Source organism: Coenobita brevimanus, chromosome 21 (assembly GCF_032717465.1).
Source record: "Coenobita brevimanus isolate Jiangsu-jjx chromosome 21, ASM3271746v2, whole genome shotgun sequence".
Lineage (NCBI taxonomy): Eukaryota > Metazoa > Arthropoda > Malacostraca > Decapoda > Coenobitidae > Coenobita > Coenobita brevimanus.
In genome coordinates, this window is record NC_136974.1 from 29,520,689 (window position 1) to 29,548,188 (window position 27,500).

Consider the following 27,500-nt stretch of genomic DNA (forward strand, 5'->3'; position numbering starts at 1 on the left):
CTCGATTCCATTACGGAAGGTTCTAATCCATGACAAGGAGGGTGAATCCTGTACAAAGGGTTTTAATCCTCTACAGAAATTTTGATTCCTGTATAAATGACTTGAAACCACCATAAAAGGTTCAGATCTTATTTTAATCCCCCTAGTTCGATATCGTTTAAATCTTTTGCTGCCAATGGACGATTTTGCTGTTTGGAGAATTTTGAAATTGAAGAGATACCAGCAGCCTTCAGAAATTCCTTTACTATGTGGCTGTTCTAAGCTGGATGAAATTGTGTGCCACCAGCAAGAATAAAATAGAGGTAACGTCGTGCGGCTGAAAGAATTAACTGCAAACCCAAACCTCTTATAAAAAGGTTTCGATTCCCCAGGTGGAGCCCTGAATCCTATTTTACGAAACCTCTGTAAATTGAGGAAAGAAAGTTTTATAAAGGCTTAGAATCTGTTGCAAAGGATTGAGGGAGGTTAGTTGGCAAAACCTCCTCTCCTCATATCTGCCTTCATGATCTATTGCAGTCGATAGGCGTTATAAAGGATTGTATTCTCTTATAAAGGGTTCGAATCCTCTACAGAAGATTCTGAGTCCATAAATTTCCAGACTGAACCATTTTTATAGAGGCTTCGAATCCCCAAGCAAAATCCTGAAGCTCCTTTTATGGCTTCTCTTACAGGTAGAGGATTACAGTCTATTATTTGGGTTCATATTCTCTGTAAAGTGTTTGAATCCACTACAGATGGTCTTTATCCACCACAAAGGGTTCCAGTCTCTTATAACATCCTAATGCACTCTATATTCTCACTTAGCCCAAAACTGTCATCCCTCCATCATCACTGCTTAGCTATAGCAGTAGATTAGCACTAGAATATGATGCTAGTCACGAAGAGGTGCTATAAGAAGGAAGTAGAACTGTAGCATCTATTGTCCTTCTCCGTTAGTGATCTACGTGAAATAAGCTGCAAGAGGATGAAAATCTGGGCCAAGTTTAGATGAGAGAGCTATAGCACAGTTATTATGGGATATGATACTAGTCACGAAGAAGTGCAATAAAAAAGGATGTAGAACTGTGGCATTCATTGTTTTTCTACCAGTGACCTAAATAAGCCGCAAGAGGACGGAAATGTGGACCAAGTTGATTCGAAAGGAGTATAGCACAGTTAGGGACCTGGTTGTAACAGTGACGGTTGCTGGTTTGTATTCTAGGTGAAGATGAAGACCCAGAAAAATAAACCAGCTACCCAAATGAACCCCGTGCAGTCGACAGGCAAAGAATCCAAACCCTTCATGTCATTTATTACGAACCGGAACTCTCATAAAGGTTTGGAATCCCAGGGTGAAGCTTTGAATCCTCTTTTACGGACCCTCTTATAAACGGACTGGATTCTCCTTACCCCCTCCCGGAAACCCCTTCGCCAATATTGATAAAAGGATCCACTGCCGCCTCGGGGGGGTCTGTGTGCGTCTGTGTGAGCGGGTGAACGGATGTGTGCGTATTTCAGTGCCTGTGTGCGGGTATGTGGTGGGTGTGGTCCGTTTGTGTGTGTACATTTATCTATCTCGCTCTGTCAGTCTACCTGTCTATCTGTCTGTCCGTCTGCCTATCTGTGTCTGTTTGTATGTATGTAGGTAGATTTGTTTGTGTAAATGTATGTATGTGAATGTTTTGTTCTGTTTTCTGTGTGCGTATATGAGCCTGTTTATTAAGTTGTGCTGCTGTGTACGTATTGGCTTATGTGAGGAAGTGATTTTGTGTGTGTGTGTGTGTGTGTGTGTGTGTGTGTGTGTGTGTGTGTGTGTATAACGTTACTCTTGTTTATATTGACCTTTGGGCGCGCTCGTGTGTGTGTTTGTGTAGGAGTGTGTGTGTGTGTGTGTGTGTGTGTGTGTGTGTGTGTGTGTGTGTGTGTGTGTGTGTGTTTGTGTTGGGATGTGTTCCTGATAATGAATATGTATGTACGGAGATGTATGTGTCTTTCTTGTATGTAGAAGAGCGGAGGGTCATGTGTAGGTATGTATATGTGTGTGTGCAGGTGTGTGTACGTGTGGTTAGATTATTCTATGTGTGTGTACTACTGTATGTGTGTGTGTACTGTACGTCTCTCTCTCTCTCTCTCTCTCTCTCTCTCTCTCTCCGTGTCCAATCACCCCCGTCTTTGCATACCTCAAGGCTTCTTCAATCACAGCCCCCTCACCCCTTCACAACGATGACCTCATTTTAACCCTTTTATTCCTACCATCTACAGACGATTTTATGTAGATTTCGAGTCTTTGGAATTATAAGGGTTAGATCTAGCCTTTATTAACCCTCCACTCAGATGATGTAGTTTTTTCTTGTGTGTTGCGAGGACGGCACAGTCAGCGTTATCAATGTCAATCCTGCATTTTTTATTCATTTCCTATTCCCACTAGCACACCCACGCCCACACCAGCAGGATGAGCCAACACCACCGCGAGAGTGTCTAGTGGGGCGCTATATATGGACCAGCCTGAACTTTGTCCGAAACCAGGTGGAATATTTAAGACGATCAAAATATCCCCATTATGTTTTTTACTTTATATTTTGGGGTGAGTAATTACGGTATATTCATCGCAGTAAATTTAACTTCATCTTTGCCAGTGTATAATTGTGATTAGAACCCATAATCCCCACCAGTTACCACAACCCCTTCAGTACTATGGCGACTTTGAAAATGTTATTCTTGCTATCACCAGTCGATTTTTTCACATTTCTACTGACCTTTTATAGTGAAGAGATTGATCAGTTGTATCTATCCCCTCCAGTTCGAAAATTCCCCCCACCCCCCACGCTGAAGAAAAGTTACAGTAATGGTATACAGATTAAATACTTATACTAAGGGGTTCAACTTTCAATCATTCACTGTCTTTCTATATCAGCAGAAATATAAAGCCCAAACAACTGAGCAGTGGCGGAAAATAACAGAAGAAGGAGTATCACGAACCGTGGCAACTCCTTCGAGGGCAAAATGTTCCCCAAGTAAGATTAAATAAAACTGCAATATGCCAAAAGGTCGCCTCGTAGCCACCTCGCCGTTGTGGATCTTAAACTGTCAATCTCCATACATCAAATAAAACTGTTACAGCTTACCGGTGACTGAAAATATTAAAAAAGAAAAAAATACGATCTCTGGCAGCACTTATCCCCCCCCCAAAAAAAAAAAAAAAAAAAAAAAATCCAGTCAGTTGTGATATAAAAAAGCGAAACAGTGTACCGCTCACTGAAAAATTGTGAAGGGAAAAAAAAATCACGACCCCTGGCAACTCTTACCAAAACAAAAAACGCCCGCCAATAAGAGTCCTCCTTCGCGTCAGCCAATCAGGCGGAAGGAAAACAGAGCCGCCGGCCAATCACAGCACGGCTTTAGGTATCTGTGTGTGACGTCATTTACTTTTCGGCCGTGATTGTCTCCACAGCTATTTTTGAGAGAGAGAGAGAGAGAGAGAGAGATCATTTAACCTTATAGTATTGTTTTCATATTTTTGAAGACAAATGGATAGTTAGCAAGATGAAAGATTATATGGAATCTTTAATCCCCTCACTGTGAAGACTACTTTCCTTTTAACCAGGGAACCACCAAGCGATTTTACATAACTTAGGAAGGATTTTTTGCACTGAAGGGGTTAATGGAAGCTGTATTTAACATCTCCAGTTAGAAGAGTCTCCGCTAAACTGAATATAATGGTCTGTCGTTGATATGAATAAGGTAACGAGTCAAAGGCGAGGGAGGAAAATAATTGGTTGGATGGGAGGAAAGGAGTGGCTGGGATGGGTAGGATGGGTTAATATGACGGTTGATGATGGAGCAGGGTGGGATGAGTACACCTAGCAAAGAAGGGCATTGTGCGAGGTGTGAGCAGAAAGTTATATTGATTCTTAAGCCCTTACTTCAATTTTCCCCCTCAAACTAAACCCTCTCCTGCATCCACACACGTGTTCTAACGCTTCTGTTTTTTATGGAAGTAGCACTGAAACTTTTCATTATCTATGCTCTTTATCTGTGCTCATTGCTTCAGAGTGGATGTCCTCAGTTGTGCCAAAACGATGTTTCACTTTGGACATGTAAATTCTTAGATCTCTAGGACAGTCTTTGTTTCTCTGTGCCTCACTAACGATTTTTGGACGCGAGGTGATTCACTCGCGCAAACTTTAGAGAATTTACTGAAGCCACACCACACCACACACCATACCACCCTCTCAGACCGCACCACACACCATACCTCTCTCAAACCACGCCACACAACACACCATACCACTCTCAAACCACGCCACACAACACACTAGACCACCCTCTCAGACCACAACACAAAGTCACTATCCCACACGACACCACACCATACCGCACCGCACCAAGGGCATTAACCGAGAGGCCCTGAAGCTTCTGCATCTTGTACTTTTATACTTATTTTCTTGGCTGCTGGATAACAGGCTTTGAGTGGCTGGGAACGTTGTCACAGTGAAGCAGCCACCTGCCATTCCAGTTCTAGCATCATTTACGTCTTTGATTCACGCAAACGTTTCCAGTTAGAAATCTGTATCGAGAGTATTACTGTGCACCTGGAAAAGAAATTTAATAGCACAGTACCAAACAAAGCTAGCTTCTTGACCACATGTGATCTTGACCAACAAGCATTTGAGGGTTCTGGAGACACTGATTTCCTCCCCTGTGAGCAGAAAATCGACATTAGCCAATTAATCTTAGTTTTGCCATTCTGACGGTGCACTGGTGCGTGGTACTGCGTTGTCTAGTGAAAAGGGCAACTAAAAAATGGCTAATGTACGACAAGTAACGCTGGAATCACTGGCTACTTACAACTTGATGGGGCCATTAGCAGAACTCTTTGGTTAAAACCTCCTATGAGTCGCTGTGTTGAGGGTAGAAACACATACCTCTTGAAGGTTATGTACTTTGGGGAATGGAAGGGGCAGTAGGGAAAAGATGGGGTGGGCAAGGTGTGTGGGTTTGTTGATGGAAGAAGAGTGGAGTAGGCAGGACGGGTGGGATGCTGATGGAAAAGGGAGGGATGAGCAGGACGGGTGGAGTTAATTGGAGGGGGGAGGGTAGGACGCGAGATAAGGTGCCTTGTGAAGATGGCATTCTAGGGTGGCAAATTGACCATGGTGATGGGCTATTTCAACAAAATTTTCTCAGAAGTTCCTTGGCTGGATGGTGGGGTAGAAACGGGTGGGATGGGTGGAGAGCGGTGGGCGGAACGGATGTGGATGATGGTGGGTGATGGGGCAGGGGTAGGATGACACTGAAAAATGGGCATTGTGAGGGCCGTGTTTAATCTTGATAGGGGACTAGGCAGGAATCAACCAGCGCCCCTTCCTCACCCCATCTCATGATCCGTCCATTGGTAGGTCAGTGAATGTTCAAGATTTTGATGATTTGTTTGTTTAACCGAACTTTGGTCACTTCACTAAATTTATGTTACAGTGTATCTCAGTCTCCACAAATGATTGATCATTATCTGTCTATCTATCTATAGCCAGACGTCTTAATCCCATAAGGGGTGGCCACAGACAGATCGTCTTCATGTCACCCTGTCCCCTGCCATTACGCTGCCCTTCTTCCAACTCACACCTCCTCATACCTCTACACTCCTTCTCTCCATCTCATCCTCGTTCCCTTCCTCCCTCTCCTCCCTCCACCTCACTCACATACACTCGCCTTGTTAGTCTCCCATTCTCCATCCTCTCCACATGACCAAACCACCTCAATGTATTTCTCCAGATGCTTTCTACTACATCCACATCCACACTACAACTCTGCTTCACTTCCTCAATTTTGTCACTCTGTCTCTCCATGTAACTCCACATCCTCCTCTCAGATGATTCATTTCCACTGCTCTCACACTTGACGTATGTCCTCTCAACAAGGTCCAAGCTTCACTTCCATACGTTAGAGTTGGTATCACAATACTGTCATGTAGTGACTTATTTACCTCCATGCTCACTTCCTCGTTTCTTACTGCTTTCAGAGAACCAGCAACCTTTCTTCTCTGTTGTTCCCTGTCAGACACTTCATCCTTTATACTTCCATCCTTACTCATTACTCTACCCAGTTACTTACTGTACATACACTCACATTTTCCATTTGCTCACCGCCCAGTCTCACTGTGCGTTCAGTGACTTCATTTGTTTCGAAGAGAGAATCATGTGTGGAATTACTAGTATAATCTGGGCATCCAGAGAAACTTGTGTAGCTTCTCTATGCAGACAAAAGAAAAAAATCCTCTATTATGCAATTAACAAATATACCTGTTTCTTAAAGTTATAATAGTGCATATTTTATCTCCATTTAAACAGACATCTTTTGTTTTCAGTATGTCAGATATTTAGACCGTCTGTAAAATAAAGTTTGCACAGAGTGTCTTGTTCGGAACACATTATGCGCAGTTTAGTGAGCCAACTGTAAAGGCTATGTATAGAGCTTGAAATTAAATTAATGAATAATCCACCAAAATCTGTACGTGTAAAATTCACTCTCTCAAGCTTACCACTTTTGGCATGTGCATTTGTGGGGCCCCTCACGGTGGTGGGCCCTGGGTACCTGCCCTTCTTGCCCATTGGATAAGACGGACCTGGATATTGTAAGTTGGCTGATTTGGATGTAGCTTTCTCCAAGAACAAGAAAGGGGGACAAAAATCAATAGAAAAAAGTAAGCACGCGTCGCTCACAATATAGCTGTCTTGTCCTTCCGCAAATTAAAAAAAGACTTTATCGGATGGAAAATATTAATAGGCTTTTTAACATATTCCGTCGAGTTTCCTATTAATTTAGTTTTCCTGGCTTCTGTATTTTCGTGTGTTTTCCAATATGCGGTGCCTCCTAAATTTTCGTCTCAATTTCTACCTCCCAATTACCTGCCCACCTACCTGTCTGTTCCCCTCTCACCTTTTTACTTACCTGCCGACCAATATTCTCTCAGTAGCCTATACCTACGATCCAATTTCCCATCTTTTATATATACTTCTCTACCGGCCTACCTGCCTATCTACCTTTCTGAATACTTCTCTACCTGCCTACCTACGTACCAACCTACTTACATACATACATACATACTTACCTACCTACATACCTACCTATCGCCCATATAACTTTCTTTTAAGTATGCCTAACTACCAACCTACCTACCTGCCTACCTACCTACCTACCTACCTACTACCTACCTACCTACCTACCTACCTACCTACCTTCCAATCAGTTGTCCTTTACTTATGTATCTACCTAAATCTATCTACAGTACCTATCCATCTACGTACCTATCCACCTGTCTACCTTCCATCCTTCCTCCAGTACCCCTTTATCTACTTGCCTATCTACCCACCTACCTCCCTACCTACCTCCAGTACCTATTTACTTACTTTCCTACTTACCTGCCTACCTACCAACCTACCTACATCTAGGACCCATACATTTATTCGTACTTTACTACTACCCATCACCTACTTGCCTACCTACCTTCCTGTCTACTTACCTATCTACCTCTTCCCTACCTACCAACCTACCTACCTCTAGTACCCATATACATGTTCATACTTTCCTACTATCCACCACCTACCTGCCTACCTACCTACCTGCCTACTTACCTACCTGCCTTCTGCCTACCTACCTACCTACCTACGTTAAAGTGGGCCTGTTATGAGGGTTGGGAAGTCGTTATGGGGATCCAATAGTGAGCTAGGCTAGGTCTATGGTACCTCTCTCTCTCTCTCTCTCTCTCTCTCTCTCATCTCCCTTCTGTCTCTTTCTCTTCAGCCCTTTTTTTTCTCTTCCATTTTTCTCACTCCGTTCATCTCCCTCTCCTCCCTTCTCCCTTCCTCCCTGTTCTTTATTCGTTTCTTCCCTGTCAGTCTCCCTTCACATTACTTAATCTTTCTTCTCTGTCCGTCTGTCTGTCTGTCTGTCTGTCTGTCTGTCTCTCTCTCTCTCTCTCTCTCTCTCTCTCTCTCTCTCTCTCTCTCTCTCTCTCTCTCTCTCCATCTTGTCTGTTTTACTCCTCCCTCCTTTCCCTCTCCCTCCCTTCCAGTCTCCCCTTCCTCCTCTTTCCCTCTCCTTCTCCCTCCTTCCCTCCCCTTCCCTTCCCTTACTTCTTTTTCATTTTCATTCCTTTCTTTCTTCCATCCTTCCTTCATTGTTAATATACCTTCCTTCCCTTCTTCCATCCTATTTTTATTTTTCTTCCTTACTTCCTTCTTTACTTTCTTCTTTTGTTCCTTCCTTCCTTCATTCATTCATTCATTCTTTCTTTTCTGTCTTTCTTTCCTTGCTTGCTTGCTTGCTTCCTTCCTTGCTTCCTTCCTTCCTTCCTTCCTTCCTTCCTTCCTTCCTTCCTTCCTTTGATTCGTACCTTCGTCCTTCCTCGCTCCCTCCAAACATCTCACTCCTCACTTCCTCCTCTCCTCTCACTCCTCACTTCCTCCTCTCCTCTCTGCTCTTCCTTTTTCCCTCTCCTCCCTCCCTTCCCTCTCTTCCTTTCTCTCTCCTTCTTACCTGTTTCCCTTCCACTCTTCCTTCTCCCTTCTTCCTTCCTTCCTTCCATTCTTCTCTCCATTTTTTTTCCTTATCTTCAAGGAGAAATAGATATCATAGTCATCCCTAGCACCTTTTCCTTAGCGATTTATTTCGGGGTATTGCTGGTTAATATCCTCTTCCACGTTATCTCTTCAAAGTAAGGCGATATTGCGAGGATTTATGTAACACAGACTAGGACAGGAAGGTGTAATAAGCCAAATAAACCGCTTAGGAAACGTTGTTAGGGAGCTTCCTTAACCGAAAGGAACATTAGGCCTGTTGCTATTTGCTTTCTTCTGTATTCCTTCCTTCCCTCCCACTTTCCTCTCTCTCTCTCTCTCTCTCTCTCTCTCTCGGTTTAGTGGCAGGGATTTTCCTCCCCTCACACACACACACACACACACACACACACACACACACACACACACACACACACACGGCAAGTTAAACACATTCTGACCCTATAAATGACACACACTCCCTCTTTCACACACACTTACACCCACAATGGACTACACCTACACACAGACACGTACACAGAAACCTACACACATGTACGTACACAGAGCACATTACCTCCTGTGTATTGATCTGCCGTACTTCCTCTCTCTCTCTCTCTCTCTCTCTCATATCCGTCAGTCGGAATGAGTTAGATGAACGATAAGGAGAAAGGAAATACTGAAAGTTTGTGTGTGTATGTGTGTGTGTGTGTGTGTGTGTGAGAGAGAGAGAGAGAGAGAGAGAGATCAAAAGGAAAATGAAAAATAGAGTTACGCAGATGACACAGACCTAGCGATCCTTGGCGAGGCGGTCCGACCTTAATATATATATATATATATATATATATATATATATATATATATATATATATATATATATATATATATATATATATATATATATATATATATATATATATATAAATCAGAGAAAATATCAGGCAGAAAAAAAGACTCTCTCCCTACCCACCTGTCCCTCCAGGTAACTTAACAATTAACTATTTTTTCCCAGCTAATTCCAGACGATTTTATTCAGCTGAGAGTGAGTCATAGGAACCTGTGAGTGTGAATTATTAATGGAAAAAAAATGGCAGGAAACTCATCTTAAATTAATGGATGAAAAGCGTGGTGGGGAAATTTTACAGGAAGGTCGGAATTAGACATAAAAAATTGGTCTTGATTTCATGGGAAGAATTAAAGTTATATTGGATTATTTATTGATTTATTTATTGAGGATGTAGCAGTTTTGGTATGAAGGATAGGGAGGAGGAGGAAGAGAAGGAAGAAGGGAAGGAAGGAAGGAAGGAAGAGAGAAAAATAGTTGGCTGGGAAAGAAGGGACATGATGGAAGGAGAGAGAAGGAAAAAAATGTATGAAGGAGAACGCCAAAACGAAGGAAGGAAGGAAGAAAGGAAGGTAAGAAGGTGAGAAGGAAAGGAAGAGGGAAGGAAGGTAGAAAGGTGAGAAGGAATGAAGGAGGGAAGGTAGGAAGGTGAGAAGGAAAGGAGGAGGGAAGGAACGAAGGAAGGAAGGAAGAAGAAAGGAAGGTAGGAAGGTGAGAAGGAAAGGAGGAGAGAAGGTGAGAAGGAAGGAAGAAAGAAAAAAAGGAAGGTAGGAAGGTGAGAAGGAAAGAAGGAGGGAAGGAAGGAAGGAAGAAGAGAAAGACTGCATGAAAGAGGCTTATTCTGACTAAATACTCATAAAAATAAATCAACTTACAATATTCAAGTCTACCTTATTAATAAAGATATTGAAAAAAAATAAAGAAAATGGGATCAAAGTAAGAGGGAGACAGAGTGAGAGAAGGTATTGGGAAGATGTAATAGGATTAGAGAGAGAGAGAGAGAGAGAGAGAGAGAGAGAGAGAGAGAGAGAGAGAGAGAGAGAGAGAGAGAAGAAATGAGAGAAAGTATTAGGAAGGTATAAAAGGATGTGAGAGAGAGCAAGAGAGAGAGAGAGAGAGAGAGAGAGAGGTCAAGCAGGAAGAATGGGAAGTGGGGGAAAGAGATAGAGGGATTAGGAAGGGAGAGGGAGTGTTACACAGACCACACAGACCTAACGGGCTCTTCACGGTGGTTAGGCCTTACTGCTGGTGTGTGTGTGTGTGTGTGTGTGTGAGAGAGAGAGAGAGAGAGAGAGAGAGAGAGAGCGAAGGCGGAAGAAGGAAAGTGTAAATATGTGAGGAGAGAGAATGTGTGGTTGAGACAGAAATGGCGAAAAGAAACAAAGGAAGATAATGGAGAGAGAGAGAGAGAGAGAGAGAGAGAGAGAGATCAAGCAGGAAGCAGGGAAAGTGAGGGAAAGAGATGGGGGAATTAGGGAGGGAGGGAGAGAAGGAGGGAGGGGAGGGAGCGAACGAGGGAGAGAAGGAGCGAGGGATTACGGAGGAAAAAGGTCATTGGAGACGGAGGGACATGTCTTGATTAGAGAGAGAGAGAGAGAGAGAGAGAGGAGAGAGAGAAGGAAGGAAGGAATGAAAGAAAGAAGAAAGGAAGGATTGCTGGTGAGAAGGAAGGATGGAAGGAGGGAAGGGGAATAAGAACAAGGAGAGGAGGGAAGGAAAGAAGGAAGGAGGGAAGGAGAAAAAGACGTATGAGAAGTAGGAAGGAAAGAAGGAATAAAGAATGGAGGGAACACATGAAGTAAGGGAAAAGGAGAGAAAGAAGGACGGAAAAGGAAAAGGGAAGTATGAAGGAAGGAGGAAGTGAAGGAAAGAAGGAAGAAGTGAGGGAAGTAGACAAAATAGAGAGGTAGGAAAGGGAGGAAGAGGAAAGGATGTGAGGACAAGGAAGGAAGGAAGGAAGTAGGGAAAGAAAGAAAGGAAGAAAATAGGAAGAAAAGAAGGAAGATAAAGATAAAGATAGAAGGAAGGAGAAAGAAGGAGGAAAAGAGCGAAAGAAGTGAAGGAGGAAAGGACACTGCAAGAAGGAAGGAAGAAAGGAGAGGAGGAGGAGGAAAGGAGAAAGGAGAGACTAAAAGAAAAAGGAACGAAGAGAAGGATGCGACGAAAAACAGAGAAGAGGAAGAAGAATAAAGACAAGATGGAAATACGAAAAGAAAAAAAAAGAAAGGAAAGAAGGAAGAAGAAAGTGAGGAAGGAAAGAAGGAAGAAGAAAGTAGGGAAGGAAAGAAGGAAGAAGAAAGTAGGGAAGGAAAGAAGGAAGAAGAAAGTAGGGAAGGAAAGAAGGAAGAAGAAAGTAGGGAAGGAAAGAAGGAAGAAGAAAGTAATGAAGGAAAGAAGGAAGAAGAAAGTAGGGAAGGAAAGAAGGAAGAAGAAAGTAATGAAGGAAAGAAGGAAGAAGAAAGGTAGGAGGGAAGGAAAGAACAGGGAAGTAGGGAGGTAAAAAAGCAAGGAAGAAAGTATGCAAGAAGGAAAGACACAGAGAATGAAGGAAGGAATGAAAGAAAGGCAGCAGAGAGAGAGAGAGAGAGAGAGAGAGAGAGAGAGAGAGAGAGAGAGAGAGAGAGAGAGAAAGCTAAGGAGGAAAGCTTTAGGGTGAGGGAGACAGGGAGGGAAGGAGATAAATTTCTGGAGAGATTAATGGTGAGGAAGAAGAGAGAGAGAGAGAGAGAGAGAGAGAGAGAGAGAGAGAGAGAGAGAGCACTAAGGGAAAGATTAAAAATGTGACCGGAGGGAGGAAAGTGGAGGGTGAGAGAGAGAGCGAGAGGGAGAGAGAGAAAAAAGAGAGGGAGAGAGAAAAAGAGAGCGAGGGATTAAAGGGAGCAAGAAGTGAGAGAAAAAAGTGAGTTAGGTGAGAGGCGGTTGGAGGGAAAAAGAGAGGAACGAGAGTGGATAAAGAGAGGAAAAAAGAGGAGGAGGAGAATGAAAGGAGAGGAAAAGAGGGAAGAAGGAAGCGAAGAGAGAGAGAGAGAGAGAGAGAATGTGTGTGTGTGTGTGTGTGTGTGTGTGTGTGTGTGTGTGTGTGTGTGTGTGTGTGTGTGTACAAGAAAGGTGTGTGTTTGTGTTTTTGTATGTTTGTGTTTGTTTTAGAGAGACAGACAGAAGCAAACATATAGAGATAGACAGACGGAAAAATCGATTAACTGATGGATAGATAGATTGAAAAGTCGATTAAACAGTGGATACAATAGATAGATCGAGAAATAGATAGCTTGCTGGATAGATAGACAGATAAATAAATAGCTGGACAGACAGACAGACAGACAGACGAGGCATTGGTCTGTGTTAAGTGATATAAGTTAATTAAATCTCTCTCTCAATTAGTATGCAAATTAAACCATATTTCCCACTGTTTATGTAATAATATATTTTTTCGTCTATTTCCATATAAGTGAATAATATTTAATGTGTAGGATGTATAAAAGAGTGGTGTGTTTTGAATTCTCTCTCTCTCTCTCTCTCTCTCTCTCTCTCTCTCTCTCTCTCTCTCTCTCTCTCTCCTGTCTCGATTCTCTTCCTCCCTTCCTCTCTTTTTTCCTCCTCCCTCCCCCTTTTCCTCCCTCTTCACATCCCTCTTCACTCTCTCCCCACGTGTTCTGTCTTTCCTCCCTCCCTCCTTCATTCACGTCTCTGTCTCCCACTTTACGTGTGTGTGTGTGTGTCCATGTTGGGTGTAGAGGTCTGTTCCCTAATGCCCTGCGGTTCTTGTATATGCCACGCGCCTTCACCTGTCACCACTTCGACGCAAATACCCACTGTCCATATTTAATACATGCTATGGTTGACTTATTCATGACTAGGTTGATTTATTCACAGGGGTGCTTTTTGGCATGATGCTGGATTTTGTGGAAGATCAATAAATTCTGTTGAAAAAAAATAAATCGTCTGACCTTTCCATGACCCACGTTGGAACCAAACTCGCGTCCTTTCGATCAGCACACCACTTCCCTAACCACTTGGCCACTGCTTCTCCAAACCTCCTTCCTTCCTTCCTTCCTTCCTTTCCCACACGTTCTATGCCTTTCCATTGCACTCGCCTCTCCTTTGCTCCTCTCTGTTCCTTCCCTTCCTCTTTTCTCACCTCTTTCCTTCCTCCCTGTCTTCCTTTCTCAGGTTGTTTAAACTCTCTTCATTTCCATTCCCTTCTCTTTTCTTCCTCCCTGCTGTCTTTCCTTATTCTTCTTTCTTTTCTGCCCCTTCCATTTGCTTTCCCTCATCCTCCTCATTTCTCATCCTTTTCCCTCTCTTTCTTTCCTCCATTCTTTCTTCCCTCCTCACCTCTCCTCTCCTCTCCCCATTCCTTCTTCCCTGTCCATTCAACATTCCTTCTTTGTTCCCTCCCTCATCCCCCTTCTCTCTGCTTCCCCCTTCTTTCTTCCTTCCTTCCCCCTCTCCTCCTCCCTTCTTTCCTCCCTTCTTCACCCTCTGTCTCCTCCCTCACTTCCCTCCTTCTCTCCTTCCCTCCACGTTGGAGAGAGAACAGATAGTAATTAAGTTGAACACCTCAGACGTGACACTCTCTCCCATCAAAGTACCTCTCCCTCTCTCTCTCTCTCTCTCTCTCTCTCTGAAGCGAAAGTTACTGAAGTGTGAGCGAGGTAAATATAATATAAACGAGAGAGAGAGAGAGAGAGAGAGAGAGAGAGAGAGAGAGAGAGAGAGAGAGAGAGAGAATAAAAAAAATAAACTCTGAAACACTCTAAGGCAAAAATAATGCTGATCAGAAACAGCATCGTCTTCCGCGTTACCACCTTCTGAAAGATAATTACAGGTTTGAGAAATGCTGGCTAAGTTTTATTTATTTATTTATTTATTTATTTTCTGTTCTTTGTGTCCAACTCTGGGCATTGACATCGCAGACTGCTCTCAAGGTACAATAGGTATAATAGTCTTCTTTCATATAACACTACATGTCACCACTTCGGCGCTAACACCCACCGTCCATATTAAATACATGCTAGGGCTGTCTCATACAGGACTGGTGTATTGGTACTAGCGGGGGTATTTTTACATGTCGGCGTGTCTTCTGGTAGATCAGGAAAGTGTGTTTTATGAAATTCATATCCCTAAACTGTTCCCTGTCCCAACGGGGATTCGAACCTGGGTCCATTTTGACTGCAGGCCACCTCTCTACAGATTCAGCCACCGCCTACCCCATTGGATTCTTATTCTGACTATCCACGAACTACATTGTACAGCTCAGAAAGGACCTCATGAAGTGAAGGGATGGAAAATAACTGGTATTGATATTTCTTTTAACACAGGATGGTCCATATATAGCGCTTCTCTGCCACTCTCCCAGGTGCTTCCTCGTGTGCTGTGTGTACGGCTTAGTGCCTGACTTGTATCATTTATTTCTCACTCCCACTGCCACACCTACTCCCACACCAGCAGATTGAGCCGTACCCGAAGCACGCAAGATACTACCAGGGGAGTGCCTATGGGAGCGCTATTTACAGACCTCCCTTTATATCTACCTGGCCACCTTTGCATGGATTTACCGCCTCGAAGTGAAGGGATCAATATTTCCCGTCGGCATGAAAATGTAAGAACGAAGTATTGAGGGAGGAGTAACGAGGGAGAAGAAGTATTGAGGGAGAAGGAGTACTGAGGAAGAAGGATTATTGAGGGAGAAGTACAGAGGGAGAAGAACTATTGAGGGAGAAGTAGTATTGAGACAGAAGGAGTACTGAGGAAGAAGGATTTTTGAGGGAGAAGTACAGAGGGAGAAGAACTATTGAGGGAGAAGAACTATTGAGAGAGAAGGAGTACTGAGGAAGAAGGATTATTGAGGGAGAAGTACAGAGGGAGAAGAAGTATTGAGGGAGAAGGAGTATTGAGGGAGAAGGAGTACTGAGGGAGAAGGAGTACTGAGAGAGAAGGGGTATTGAGGGAGAAGGAGTATTGAGGGAGAAGAAGTATTGAGGTAGAAGATGTATTGAGGGAGAAAGAGTATTGAGGTAGAAGATGTATTGAGGGAGAAAGAGTATTGAGGGAGAAGAAGTATTGAGGTAGAAGATGTATTGAGGGAGGAGTATTAACAGTATTAAGGGAGAACAGGAGGTTGTATTTATTAACTTTCATAACATTCATGCTCCTGTGACTCAGATGAATAAAATCGTCTGTCCTCAGCTGCAGTACAGTGCTTGAAGAGTCACGATTGATTGAGAATTAAATGGAATAGTTTTATCATCCTTAGGCTCCTGTGAATAAATCTTTGCTGAATAAAATCGTCCGACGTGACCCAAACTACGAGAACTGTCCCGACCGTGAGAGGGTTATTGGTGTTAGTGCAGACTCTTGAGGTACCAATAACACACCTTTACCTGAAGAAAATCGTCTGGTGCTCCGGAAGTGCATGATAGAGATTTTTTTAAGGCCTTTCATATGGAGGTTTCCTTTCTAAATAAAATCGTCTGGAAGGAGCAGGAATAAGTTAGTAATATGTTTGTATCTGTATCCATTATTGCAGGGATTTATTCATTTCGTGGGGTCATTCACCATCCACTCACTCAATGTAGTGCTAATACTAAATGAGAAACTATTTGATTTTTTGTAAGCCAGGGAACCACTTACTACGTTCGGTGGTAACCGTATCATCAGATGGTGCCTGGTGATCTAGTGGGTCAAGGCGCTTCAACGAGATGGGACTCGAAATGGGTTAAATCCGAGGGATGGTGAGGGTTTACGGTCCAAATAATGCTACTCATGGATAAGCGAGGCTGGTTTTTGAGCCGAAGGGATTTGATAAAGCCTTCATTAATTCCCTTATTACATGATGTCTCCCTTAATTGAGAAAGATAATGTTGTGGAAGCAGCAAGAATAAATCATTAAAACAGACCTTTCGATTCAAGGATTTTATGTTTACTGTCATTGGCGTGTGAAATTTTGGATAATTGTATAGAAGTGAAGATGGAGAGAGAGAGAGAGAGAGAGAGAGAGAGAGAGAGAGAGACTGCAGGATCATGGTGCCCCCCTCTTGCGGTCCACCATCTTACGTTTGGGGGGATAGGGAGGGAGTTGAGGGACGTTTGTACAACCGGGCGGTGGAGCCAAGCGTATCGGTGCCACCACTTGAAGGCGTCTCTGTCAAGGTAACAAGGAAGAGAGAGAGAGAGAGAGAGTAGTAATAATGAATGAGGGGATGCGTCATTGGGCTGAAGAGGATAGTATTGCATCTAATTTGACAGTGAAATGTTTGGTGGGCGTATGAGTGAAGATTTATAAACACCAAGCACTTAGAAAAAATACTTAAGAATGGGAAACTTTGTGAATATGGACTAAGATGAGTGGTGGCATATGCTAGACTAACCTTTCCTCCCTTCCTCCCTCCCTCCCTTTCTCCTTCTCTCCCTTCTTTTTCCCAGCATTCCTTCCCTCCCTTCTCTCCCTTTTTCTTTTCTCTTTCCTTCAGTCTGGTCACCCTGTTTTCTCTCCATTTCTCCATCGCCTTCCATCCATACCTCCCTCCATCTCCCTCCCTCTCTCTCTCTCCTGCCATCCCTCCCTCTCACCCTTCCTCTCTCTCCCTTTCCCTCAGACACCTCTCTCCCTCCCTCTCCCTATTTTCTCTCCCCTTTCCCATCTCCATTAAATTCTCTCGTAAACTCTCCCCTCTTCCTCAATGACACTCCCTTCTCTCTCTCTCTCTCTCTCTCTCTCTCTCTCTCTCTCTTCCATTCTCTCATCTCCCTCCGTCTCTCCCTCTCTCTCCCTTCCTCCTTTTCTTTCCTCATCTTTCTCTCTCTTCTGCCTCTTCTCTCTCTCTCCTTTCCTTCTCCATTTCCCCTCTCCTCTTTTTCTCTCCCTCCTCTCTTCTAGCCTCTCTTCTCTCTCCTCATATTCCTCGCTATCTTCCTCTCTCTTTCCCTTCTAATCTTCTTCCCTTTTCATCTCTGTCTCCTGTCTTCCTCTGGCTCATATTTTCTCTTTTCCTCTTCTTTCCTTTTCTTCTTTTTCATCATCATCATCATCATCATCATCATCATCATCATCATCTTCTTCTTCTTCTTCTTTTTCTCCTCCTCCTCCTCCTCCTCCTCCTCCTCCTCCTCCTCTTCCATCCTTAATATTTAACATACATTTCAATCTCACTGGTAATTCAATCATTTTTATACAATGCATCTAGTCACATGCATATTCTCTCTCTCTCTCTCTCTCTCTCTCTCTCTCTCTCTCTCTCTCTCTCTCTCTACCTTCCTTGATTCCTCCTCTTCCTTTCCTTCCCTCCCTCTCTCCCACTGTTTCTCTTCCTTCCTTTCCCACTTTCCTCCCTTTCCTCCTCCTTGCCCACATTCCTTCCCTCCTTCCTTCACTACCATCCTCCCCTCCTACCTTCTCCACCTTCCTCTCCTCCTTTCTCGTACCTTTCTTTTCCTCCTTCATAGCCTACCCTCTTCTCACTCCCTCCCTCCCTCCCTCCCTTCTCTCCTTCCCTGCCCTTCCCTTCCTCCCTCCCTCCCTCCTAAATCCTTCTCCCTATTTCCCAGTCTACTTCTCTCACCTTTCCTGCCTCCTCCCGTCTTTACCCTTTATCAATTCCTTTTCCCTCCCTCCCTCCCTCCCTCCCCCCTCCCTCTTGGCTTTCCCTCCCCTTCATCCCTTCCTCTCCTCCCTTCCTCACTCCCTCACCTTCTCCCCTTCGCTTTTTTCACTCCATACCTTCCTCCTCCCCTCCCTCCCTCCCTCCCTTCCATCATTTCCCCCCATCCTTCCTTCCCTCCCCTTTCTCCCTTCCCCCCTCCCTCCCCTCCACTCCTTCCCCCCTTCCTCCCTCACTCACCTTCTCCCTTCTTCCTCCTTTACTCCCTCTCTCCCTTTCCCCCTCCCTCCCCTCCGTTCCTTCCTCCCTCTCTCCCTCCCCCACCTTCTCCCTTCTTCCTCCTTTATTCCCTCACCCCCTCCTTCACCTTCCTCTGCCTTCCTCCTTCCTCTCCTTCCCTTCCTTCTATCCCCCTCCTTCCTCCCTCCCTTACCTACCCTTAGCCCTTTCTGGAGTCCCCCCACCACCTGCTCCTTCCCTTCCCTCCCTCACCATCTACCACTCCTTGCTACCCCTCCTCTTCCTTCTTTTCCCATCCTTCCCTCACTGTTTTGTCTCCCTTCCTTCCTTCCTTCTTTCCTTCCTTTTCCTCTCTCCATTTCATAGCCCTTATCGTGTAGCTTCTTCTCCCCCCTTTCTCTCATCTTCTTCTCCCCCTTTCCTTCTTTCCCTCCCTCCCTCCCTCCTTCCTTTCCTTCCCTCCTCCCTCCCTCGCTCACCACTTTCTCTCTTTCCTTGTTTCACCTCCACTTCCTTCCCATCCTTTTCCTTCCTTCCCTCCCTCACTTTCCTCCCTCCTTCCCACTTTCCATCCATTCACCTCCCTCCCTCCATCACCTCTCCCATTCATGTCCTCCTCTCCCTTCCTTATTTTCTCCTTCCCCTTCCATCGCCTTTCCCTTCCCCTTTCCCCCATTCCTTCCCCGTCCTCCTCTCCTCCCTCACTTTCACCTCTGTTCCTCTCTTCCATTCCCTTTCCTTCCTTTCCTCTCCCTCCCTTTCCCCTCCCTTCCCTCCCTCCCTCCTTCTTACTTAAGTCCCCCTTTTCATCTTCTTCCTTCCTTCCTTCCTTCCTCACCTTTCCTCCATCTCCTCCCTTTCCTCCGTGCCGACATCCGTTCTGTCATTACCTCTCTAAGAACACCAGGTATTGATCTCTCTCTCTCTCTCTCTCTCTCTCTCTCTCTCCTTTACTCTCCCTTCGTTTCCCTCTCTCTCTCTCTCTCTCTCCTTTACTCTCCCTTCCTTTCCCTCTCTCTCCTATCCTCTCTTTTCCTCTCCCTTTTTATTAACTTCCTCTTCCTCTCCTCTTTTTTTCTCCTCATCCTCTCCTCTCTTCCTCTCTGTTTGTCTCTCTTTCATTCTCCCTCCACCCACATCTTTCTCCCACACCTTCCTTCTCTCTCTCTCTCTCTCTCTCTTATTTTTTCCCTTCATACACCTTTATTCTTTCCTTTGTTGCACATTCTCTACCTTTATCAATTTTCTCCTCCCTCCCTTTCTCTCTGTCTCCTTCTCTCTCCTCCAGTCTCTATCTCCCTCCCTCTCTCTTTCTTTTTTCAATTTCTCCCTTCCCCTCTCTCTCTCACTTTCATATTTTCTCAATTCTCTTTCTCATTCTCTCCCTCTCTCACTTTTATATTGTGTCGTCATCCTTTCTGCTGTTCCCCTCTTTCACTTCCATCATCCACTTTTCTCTCTCTCTCTCTCTCTCTCTCTCTCTCTCTCTCTCTCTCTCTCTCTCTCTCTCTCTTTCTGTGTGTGTGTGTGTGTGTGTGTGTGTGTGTGTGTGTGTGTGTGATTCTGAAGCAAGAATAGCCATCCATTCACACCTCATCTTATCCTCCATTGAAAGAGAGAGAGAGAGAGAGAGAGAGAGAGAGAGAGAGAGAGAGGGAGAGAGAGAGAGAGAGAGAGAGACCGTGGAAATTTAAGAGAGGAAAGAAAGAAAGGAGTCAGAGGCAAGTGTGGGAGGATGAAAGGTCAGAATTTAATTAGAGAGAGAGAGAGAGAGAGAGAGAGGATGATTATTCGTTAGAGAATGTACGAAAGCAGTGAGTGAATTAGAGAAAGATCAGAGAAAAAATTTAGTCAGAGAAGTTACCTTAATTAAACTGAAAGATCAAATTGGACTGAGAGAATAGGTGAATGAAAAAGGTTGGGAGAGAGAGAGAGAGAGAGAGAGAGAGAGAGAGAGAGAGAGAGAGAAAGAGAGAGAGAGGCATATAGATTAATGAACACTGATTGAAAGGTATAAAGTTAGATAAATTGATACATAGATGTGTGTGTGTGTGTATATGTGTGTGTGTGTGTGTGTGTGTGTGTGAGAGAGAGAGAGAGAGAGAGAGAGAGAGATGTGTTAATGTCTTCCATTTTCGCAAGTGAACGAAATTAAAATCAGGTTAATTGCACATAAACACAAAATACCTTGATAAAATTAGCTCTCTTTTGTGGCCGAGATAAGAATGATCTCACACCAGGTCCTTTGTGTGTGTGTGTGTGTGTGTGTGTGTGTGTGTGTGTGTGTGTGTGTGTGTGTGTGTGTGTGTGTGTGTGTGTGTGTGTGTGTGTGAGAGAGAGAGAGAACGAAGACAACACCTGTAGATATACTTTTTTTTTACAATTATAAAGAAAAATCTCGGAAGTAAACAGCAATAGCGATGAGAATGATCGTATTCTCTCTCTCTCTCACACACACACACACACACACACACATATTGTCTGTCCATTTACCCAGCTTAGTAAATGGGCTGGGGGGGTCACAGAGGAAACCATTTGCTTTGTCCTCTATGTGTAAAGTGACCCCAGGGCAAACGCTCCACTAGGCCTACTCTCTTCTTACCTGGAATGCTGGGTTTTTCCTTTAGTTGCTCACTTTTTATATCATCATCATCATCAGCATCATTAGCAGCAGCATCATTATCATCATCATTATCTTCATCTTCGTCATCGTCACCATTGTCATCGTCAATCATCATCATCATCATCATTATTCTTGTTTTTTTTTCGCACTTAATGATAGGGGGGAAAACATGAATACAGGAGAACACACACACACACACACACACACACACACACACACACACACACACACACACACACACACACACACACACACACACACACACACACACACACACACACACACACACACACACACACACACACACACACACACACACACACACACACACACACACACACACAGCCTCCCCCTGCCCTAACACACCCTCCATTTATACAAGACTAATAGAAAAAATATCCTCATTTGATTTATTTTTTTGGCTGTCTCTCCCAGGGGTCACTTCCTGTAATCCCACACTAGCCTACTCTGTACCTTATCTATCTGGTCTATTGTATCTATCTATGTATGGTTTCATCTATCTATCTATGTTTCTGTCTGTCTGTCTGTCTCTACCCTTCTGTCTGTCCATCTTTCTGTCAGCCTGTTTGTCTCTGCTTATCGATCTGTCTATCAGTCTATCATGTATCTATCCATATATCTATCCAGCCATCTATCTGTTTATCTACCCATCCATCCAACGGTCTGTCCACCTATATATCTGTCTGTCCATCTATCTATCCCTCCATCTCTGCTTCAGGTGACGCTGGTGAAGTGGAATGAGCCGTATCAGAAGCTGGCCACCTGCGACTCCTCTGGTATCATCTTCGTGTGGATCAAGTACGAGGGGCGGTGGAGCATCGAACTGATCAACGACAGAAACACCCCCGTCACCCACTTCTCCTGGAGTCATGATGGCAGGATGGCGCTTATCTGTTACCAGGTGAGACGCACGCACGCACACGGACGCAAAACACACACACACACACACACACACACACACACACACACACACACACACACACACACACACACACACACACACACACACACACACACACACACACACACACACACACACACACACACACACACACACACACACAGAGCAGAGCCATATTCTAAGTGACACAGGCGACTTCGTAGTACATTTCCCGTAGCGATTTCTTTAGCATATTACACCATAACATTCCCTTTTACTCATTTTATATCGTTTTATTGAAGACAAAATAATGGATCAATAAAATACAAGATAATATTAAAGTGTTATATTCGGAACAAATCGATGAGGAAGAATTGCTACAAAATCTCTATAGCCTCACATAATACGATTCACGGGCGCAAGCAAAGGTAGTATGAAGCTGACAACAGAAGCAGTATGAAGCAGTATAAAGCAGGCAACAGAAGCAGTATGAAGCAGTATAAAGCAGGCAACAGAAGCAGTATGAAGCAGTATGAAACAATATGAAGCAGGCAACAGAAGCAGTATGAAACAATATGAAGCACGCAACAGAAGCAATATGAAGCAGGAGACAGAAGCAGTATGAAGCAGGCGACAGAAGCAGTATGAAGCAATATGAAGCAGGGAACAGAAGCCACATGAAACAGTATGAAGCAGGGAACAGAAGCCACATGAAACAGTATGAAGCAACATGAAGCAAGCAACAGAAGACTTCGAGGAGGAAGACCCGTGTGTGACCTTCTGGGGGTAGTGAGAAGTATGGAAGCCTGGACACAATACTGAGTGAGGATCATTGGCGAAATATTCTTCATTCCAGCAGAGGTTGAAGTACAGAAACTGAGGTAGATGTGATGAGGAAGGAGATGGGTAACTTCATCATTTCGAGAGGTAATGAGGTAGACGCCAGGAAAGTGCATATATATATATAGGAGATCGTTTTATCGAGCCTACTTACTGTGCGCCATTGATTTTTTAAGTGGTTATGGATATTTCGTAGCAGCTCTTCCTAAGCGATTTATTCCGCTCATTACGCGTCAGTATTCTCTTGTATATTATTGGCTCATTCTTTTTTCGTAATAAATCGATAGAAATAGAAAACTGGAGAGAGACAGAGATAGGTAGGCAGAGTTTCTGTTGGTAAATGTAGAGATAGATAGATAACTAGAGGGATAAATAGATAAGAAGTAAACATGGCACTGTGATCTTGCTTTCGGTCTCGAATTTACAGTCGAGGCTTTAAGAAAACCAGAAGATCGAGGTCAACACCGTGGCTTAGGCCTTTTCAGTGAAGGCCTCATGAGACCTAAGCAGAAATGGAATTATTTTGCAATTATTTTTTTCATCATTCTTGTTGGAAAATCTAACAGTTAACTTAACCGGTGCTCGTGTTGCCATTCTTTAACCGGAGAGAATAAAAATGTCTCGTGTATTTTCTTGTAACAGAACAGAAAACCGAACAACAAATACTGTTCCGAAAATAAATGCATTCTTTTACAAAGGTAAAGTTTGTGAGACCTCATAACAGTCAGGTGATCAGGAAAGGAGAGAGAGAGAGAGAGAGAGAGAGAGAGAGAGAGGGAGGGAGGGAGGGAGGGAGAGAGAGAGAGAAGGTACATGAGGTAGGGTATAGGAAAACTAATTTGTAAAAGGCTAGAAAGTAGGTGACGTGAGATAAGGAAAGTTAATTTGTAAAAATGAATGGAATGTCAGAAATGTCTAGAACACATGCATTTTTATGAGCTGTACTTCCTTATATTTTAACTTTTTATCACTATAAATACGGTGTCCGAATGAATGTAAATGCCACGGAAAGGAAGAGACACAGGTAAAGGCGAAATGGGGAGAGTTTGGAACATAGATGAGGTCCTTTGATGATACAGAGAGAGAGAGAGAGAGAGAGAGAGAGAGAGAGAGAGAGAGAGAGAGAGAGAGAGAGAGAGAGAGAGAGAGAGAGAGAGAGAGAGAGAGCTGATTTAGTGAGTTAATGGGTTTGGCAGTGAAGTGGGAGGTAGACAGACATTGAAATGTGGGTCGTAAATACCGTAGAATTATTTAGCATTTCCGGAACCCTAAAAAAATGATAAAAGAAATGGCAGTATGTTGATGATTATAAATTATAGATGTTCCAGGCGTCATCATCATCATCATCATCATCATCATCATCATCATCATCATAATCATCATCTAGACCCCTCTTCGCACCTTAGGATGGGGCGAGGTAATCTTAATGGCACGTCTCAAATAAATTTTCACCAAATCCTGAAGCTGACCCAGTATGGCGACGATATTAATGCTTTCAGGCCTCCCAATCACCATTAATCTCCATTTTCTCCCCACCAGCAGAGAGAAAGAGAGAGAGAGAGAGAGAGAGAGAGAGAGAGAGAGAGAGAGTTAACAAGATTTAGTGGAAAAGATTAGGGAAAACGAAATGAAAGGGGAAGAGATAAACAAAGTTAAGGCGAATAGTTAAAAGGGTTGGACGGAGAGAGAGAGAGAGAGAGAGAGAGAGAGAGAGAGAGAGAGAGAGAGAGAGAGAGAGAGATTAGATGCAAGAATGAATACTGAATGAAAATAGAAAATTAGAGGTGAGCGAGAGGAATAGAAGAGAAGAGAGAGGAAGGAGGGAAAGCAATTAGACAGGAATGCTTACGTACGGAATAGGCAGACAAGAGCTTGAGAGAGAGAGAGAGAGAGAGAGAGAGAGAAACCCTTAGTTGGAGAGAAAGACATATTAGGTCTCACGAGGGTCTTAGGGAAAATGAACAATTGAGAGAGAGAGAGAGAGAGAGAGAGAGCATTAGATACCAAGATGAATGAAAATTAATAGAGACATGAAACAGAATGGAGAACAGAGTATGTGGAGAGAGAGAGAGAGAGAGAGAGAGAGAGATTTAATTACTTCCGCAAGCAGGATTAGTGGGGAAGTGGAAGACAGAGTGAAATGTGGAATTAGCCCATTTAGTCTGATTACCTTTTCTCCCTCAATTCTTACTCTCACCAGACGATTTTATTCACCTTGTAACTGGCCTGTTGTAGTAAAGGGGTCAATGAAAGCTATATCAAACCCCTCCATGTCGAAAAGTCTCCCGAAGCTGAATAAAATTGTCTGGAGATAGCAAATATTAAATGAAATCTAAAAATGCGTCAGCGAAAATGGGAGATCAATCCCCGTCGATTTATCCATGTTTATACTGTACTGCCATAAAAATTCAGTCCTTTCAGCCAATGGGCGTCGTGTTGCTTTGCTTCTTGCTACTGCTAGACGATTTTATTCTGTTTAGAGAGCGTCCCCTTGTGGTAGAGGGATTGATGGGGATTTATCTAACCCTCCTAGTTTGAATAGTCTCTCCCATGCTGAATAAAATCGCCTAGAGATAGCAAGAACAAAGAAAAATCGACATAGGAAACAAGGTCTTAATCTCTGCCTTGTCATTAAAACATCCTGTATTACTGAAATGTTTATATTATCGTTCCTGCATCTTAACTTAGCACAATGTCAGTTTTGTGTTTATAGTTCAGTATTTAAGATAAGATGGACGCTTTAGGCCAGGTCTTAATGGACAGAGTGTATAAGACCTGTAATTCCTGTGTTCAAAAGGTCTGGTTCTAACATAAACATCTAAAGAAATTGAGTGTTTGTATGTATGTAGGTAGGTAGGTAGGTGGGTTGGTAGGTAAGTTGGTAGGCAGGTCGTTAGGTAGGTATGTTTGTATATGTTTGTAGGTCGATAGGTAGGTAGTTAAGCGGATAGGTATGTTTCTGTATGTATGTGTGTCAACGTTATCATGCAAGAGGTTAGTGCATGTGTCTGTGTATGTTTATATATGCATGTGTACGTACTTATTTAAGAGGGGTCACTGTATGTATTTGTAATTTTGTATGTATATCTGTGTGTACGTAATATCAATGTGTACGTTTTAACTGCGTGTCAGTACGTGTATATGTGAAGGTGCGAAAGCGAAGGTAGTGCCTGGAATGTAATAACTTTTTCTATTTTGTTACCTCCAGACGATTTTATGCGATTTAGGGGAGAGGGTTTGTAGTGACCGGGTAAGTATACTGTAGATCACCATTAACCCATTCACGATCAGGGGGTTATCCAAAGCTGAGGAAAACCGTCTGTAGTGCGTTTACTCCCACCCGACAAAGATCCGTAACCCCTTTTGGCTCAGTTGATGGCCAGTTGGGGTTAGAACGGGGGGTAGAATGTCTTAATAACCAGAGACATTCATTCCTAACTATTAACAAAGTATTAATGAATTTTTTGCAGCCATGAATTAGTATCAACATTTTGGGAGTGACCTTGTTTACTCAGATGTAATGAACCAGCAACAAGAATGAAAGAAAAATCACTTTGTCTGGCTAAAATGGTTGATATAAGTAACTGACATATATTTTCAAGCCTTTAATATACAGACATTTAAAAAAAAGGAAGTTGATTTTTCTTTTCGTTATTGGATCAACAAACTCGGATCTTTGTGTAACTCCTTCTCTGCGGTGGTTTATTCTCGACCTTAAACTTATCTCCAGACGACTTTATTGAGCGGTTAATGAAGGCTGTATCTAACCCCTTCATTTTGCCTAGTCTTTCCCATGTTATATAAATTTGTCCAGTGATACTAAGGAGAAAATTAAATATAAGTCATTGGATTAAAGGTCTTGAAATTTTTGTTGCATAGAGGATACGTAGAAAATAAGAGGTGAAAGAAAAGGAGAGGGAGATAGAAGGGAATACAATGTGAGAGGAATGTAGAATTGGACAGATTGAAGCTTCACAGAGAGTAGGTTTAATTAGGTAAGTTGGAGAGAGAGAGAGAGAGAGAGAGAGAGAGAGAGAGAGAGAGAGAGAGAGAGAGAGAGAGAGAGAGAGGTAAGACTAAGTGATTCAGTGAGTTAATGACTGACTGGCACGTAAATGCGGGAGAGAAGATAGTGAAACCTGGTGGGCGAAGTGCGTAGAGTTTACCTGCTTTTGTGAGCATGGCTGAACTGATTAGAGTAGGCTACTAATGTTAGATCAAAGACAGAGGGATAATCAGTTAAAGATGGATAAATAGATAGATAGATGGAGATATAGAGTTTATTTGCTCATGAAACGCCAAAAATAGACTGCAATCTGTGTATGTGTGTGTGTGTGTGTGTGTGTGTGTGTGTGTGTGTGTGAGAGAGAGAGAGAGAGAGATTTGTGTAGCGAAGTGCAACTTTATTTGCTGTTGTGAGCACGGCAAAATAGATTACCTGTGTTGGGTGAGAGAGGAATGGGTGAACATGGGAGAGAGAGAGAGAGAGAGAGAGAGAGAGAGAGAGAGAGAGAGGAGTTGGAAAGACAGTCAGATTTACAATGAGTAATAAGGGAAGTGGAAGGTAGAAGACATAGTGAAACGAGGGTGGTGATTTCCATAGACTTTCCCTCATTATTTTATCGTCCAAACTGTCTCTTGTGTGAATTCTGGAACAGTGGATTATACTTCGGCTCTTATTTAAGGGATTTTATTAATCTTAAATAAATACACCACAAGGAAAAATTATTAAACACGCTAATGGCGTTGTGGCAGAGAATTAGGAATTGTTATTTATTAAAGACGATTTATTTCAGTTACCTAGAACCCACCTGTCTACCTGCGCGGCCCCGTGAGGAATTTTATGATGATGATGATTGTTGTTGTTGTTGCTGCTGTTCCTGTTATTATTATTATTATTATTATTATTATTATTATT

The 27,500-nt window shown here is 43.2% G+C and overlaps 1 protein-coding gene across 1 annotated transcript in view; it reads left to right on the forward strand.

Annotated features, from left to right (window-relative positions):
* Positions 1 to 27,500, forward strand: part of Tusp (WD40 superfamily protein Tusp) — a 307,588-nt gene that overhangs the window by 225,991 nt on the left and 54,097 nt on the right. The window contains exon 3 of the mRNA XM_080266644.1: positions 21,581 to 21,763. Coding sequence (XP_080122770.1) covers positions 21,581 to 21,763 — 183 coding nt within the window. The remainder of the gene's footprint in view (positions 1 to 21,580; positions 21,764 to 27,500) is intronic.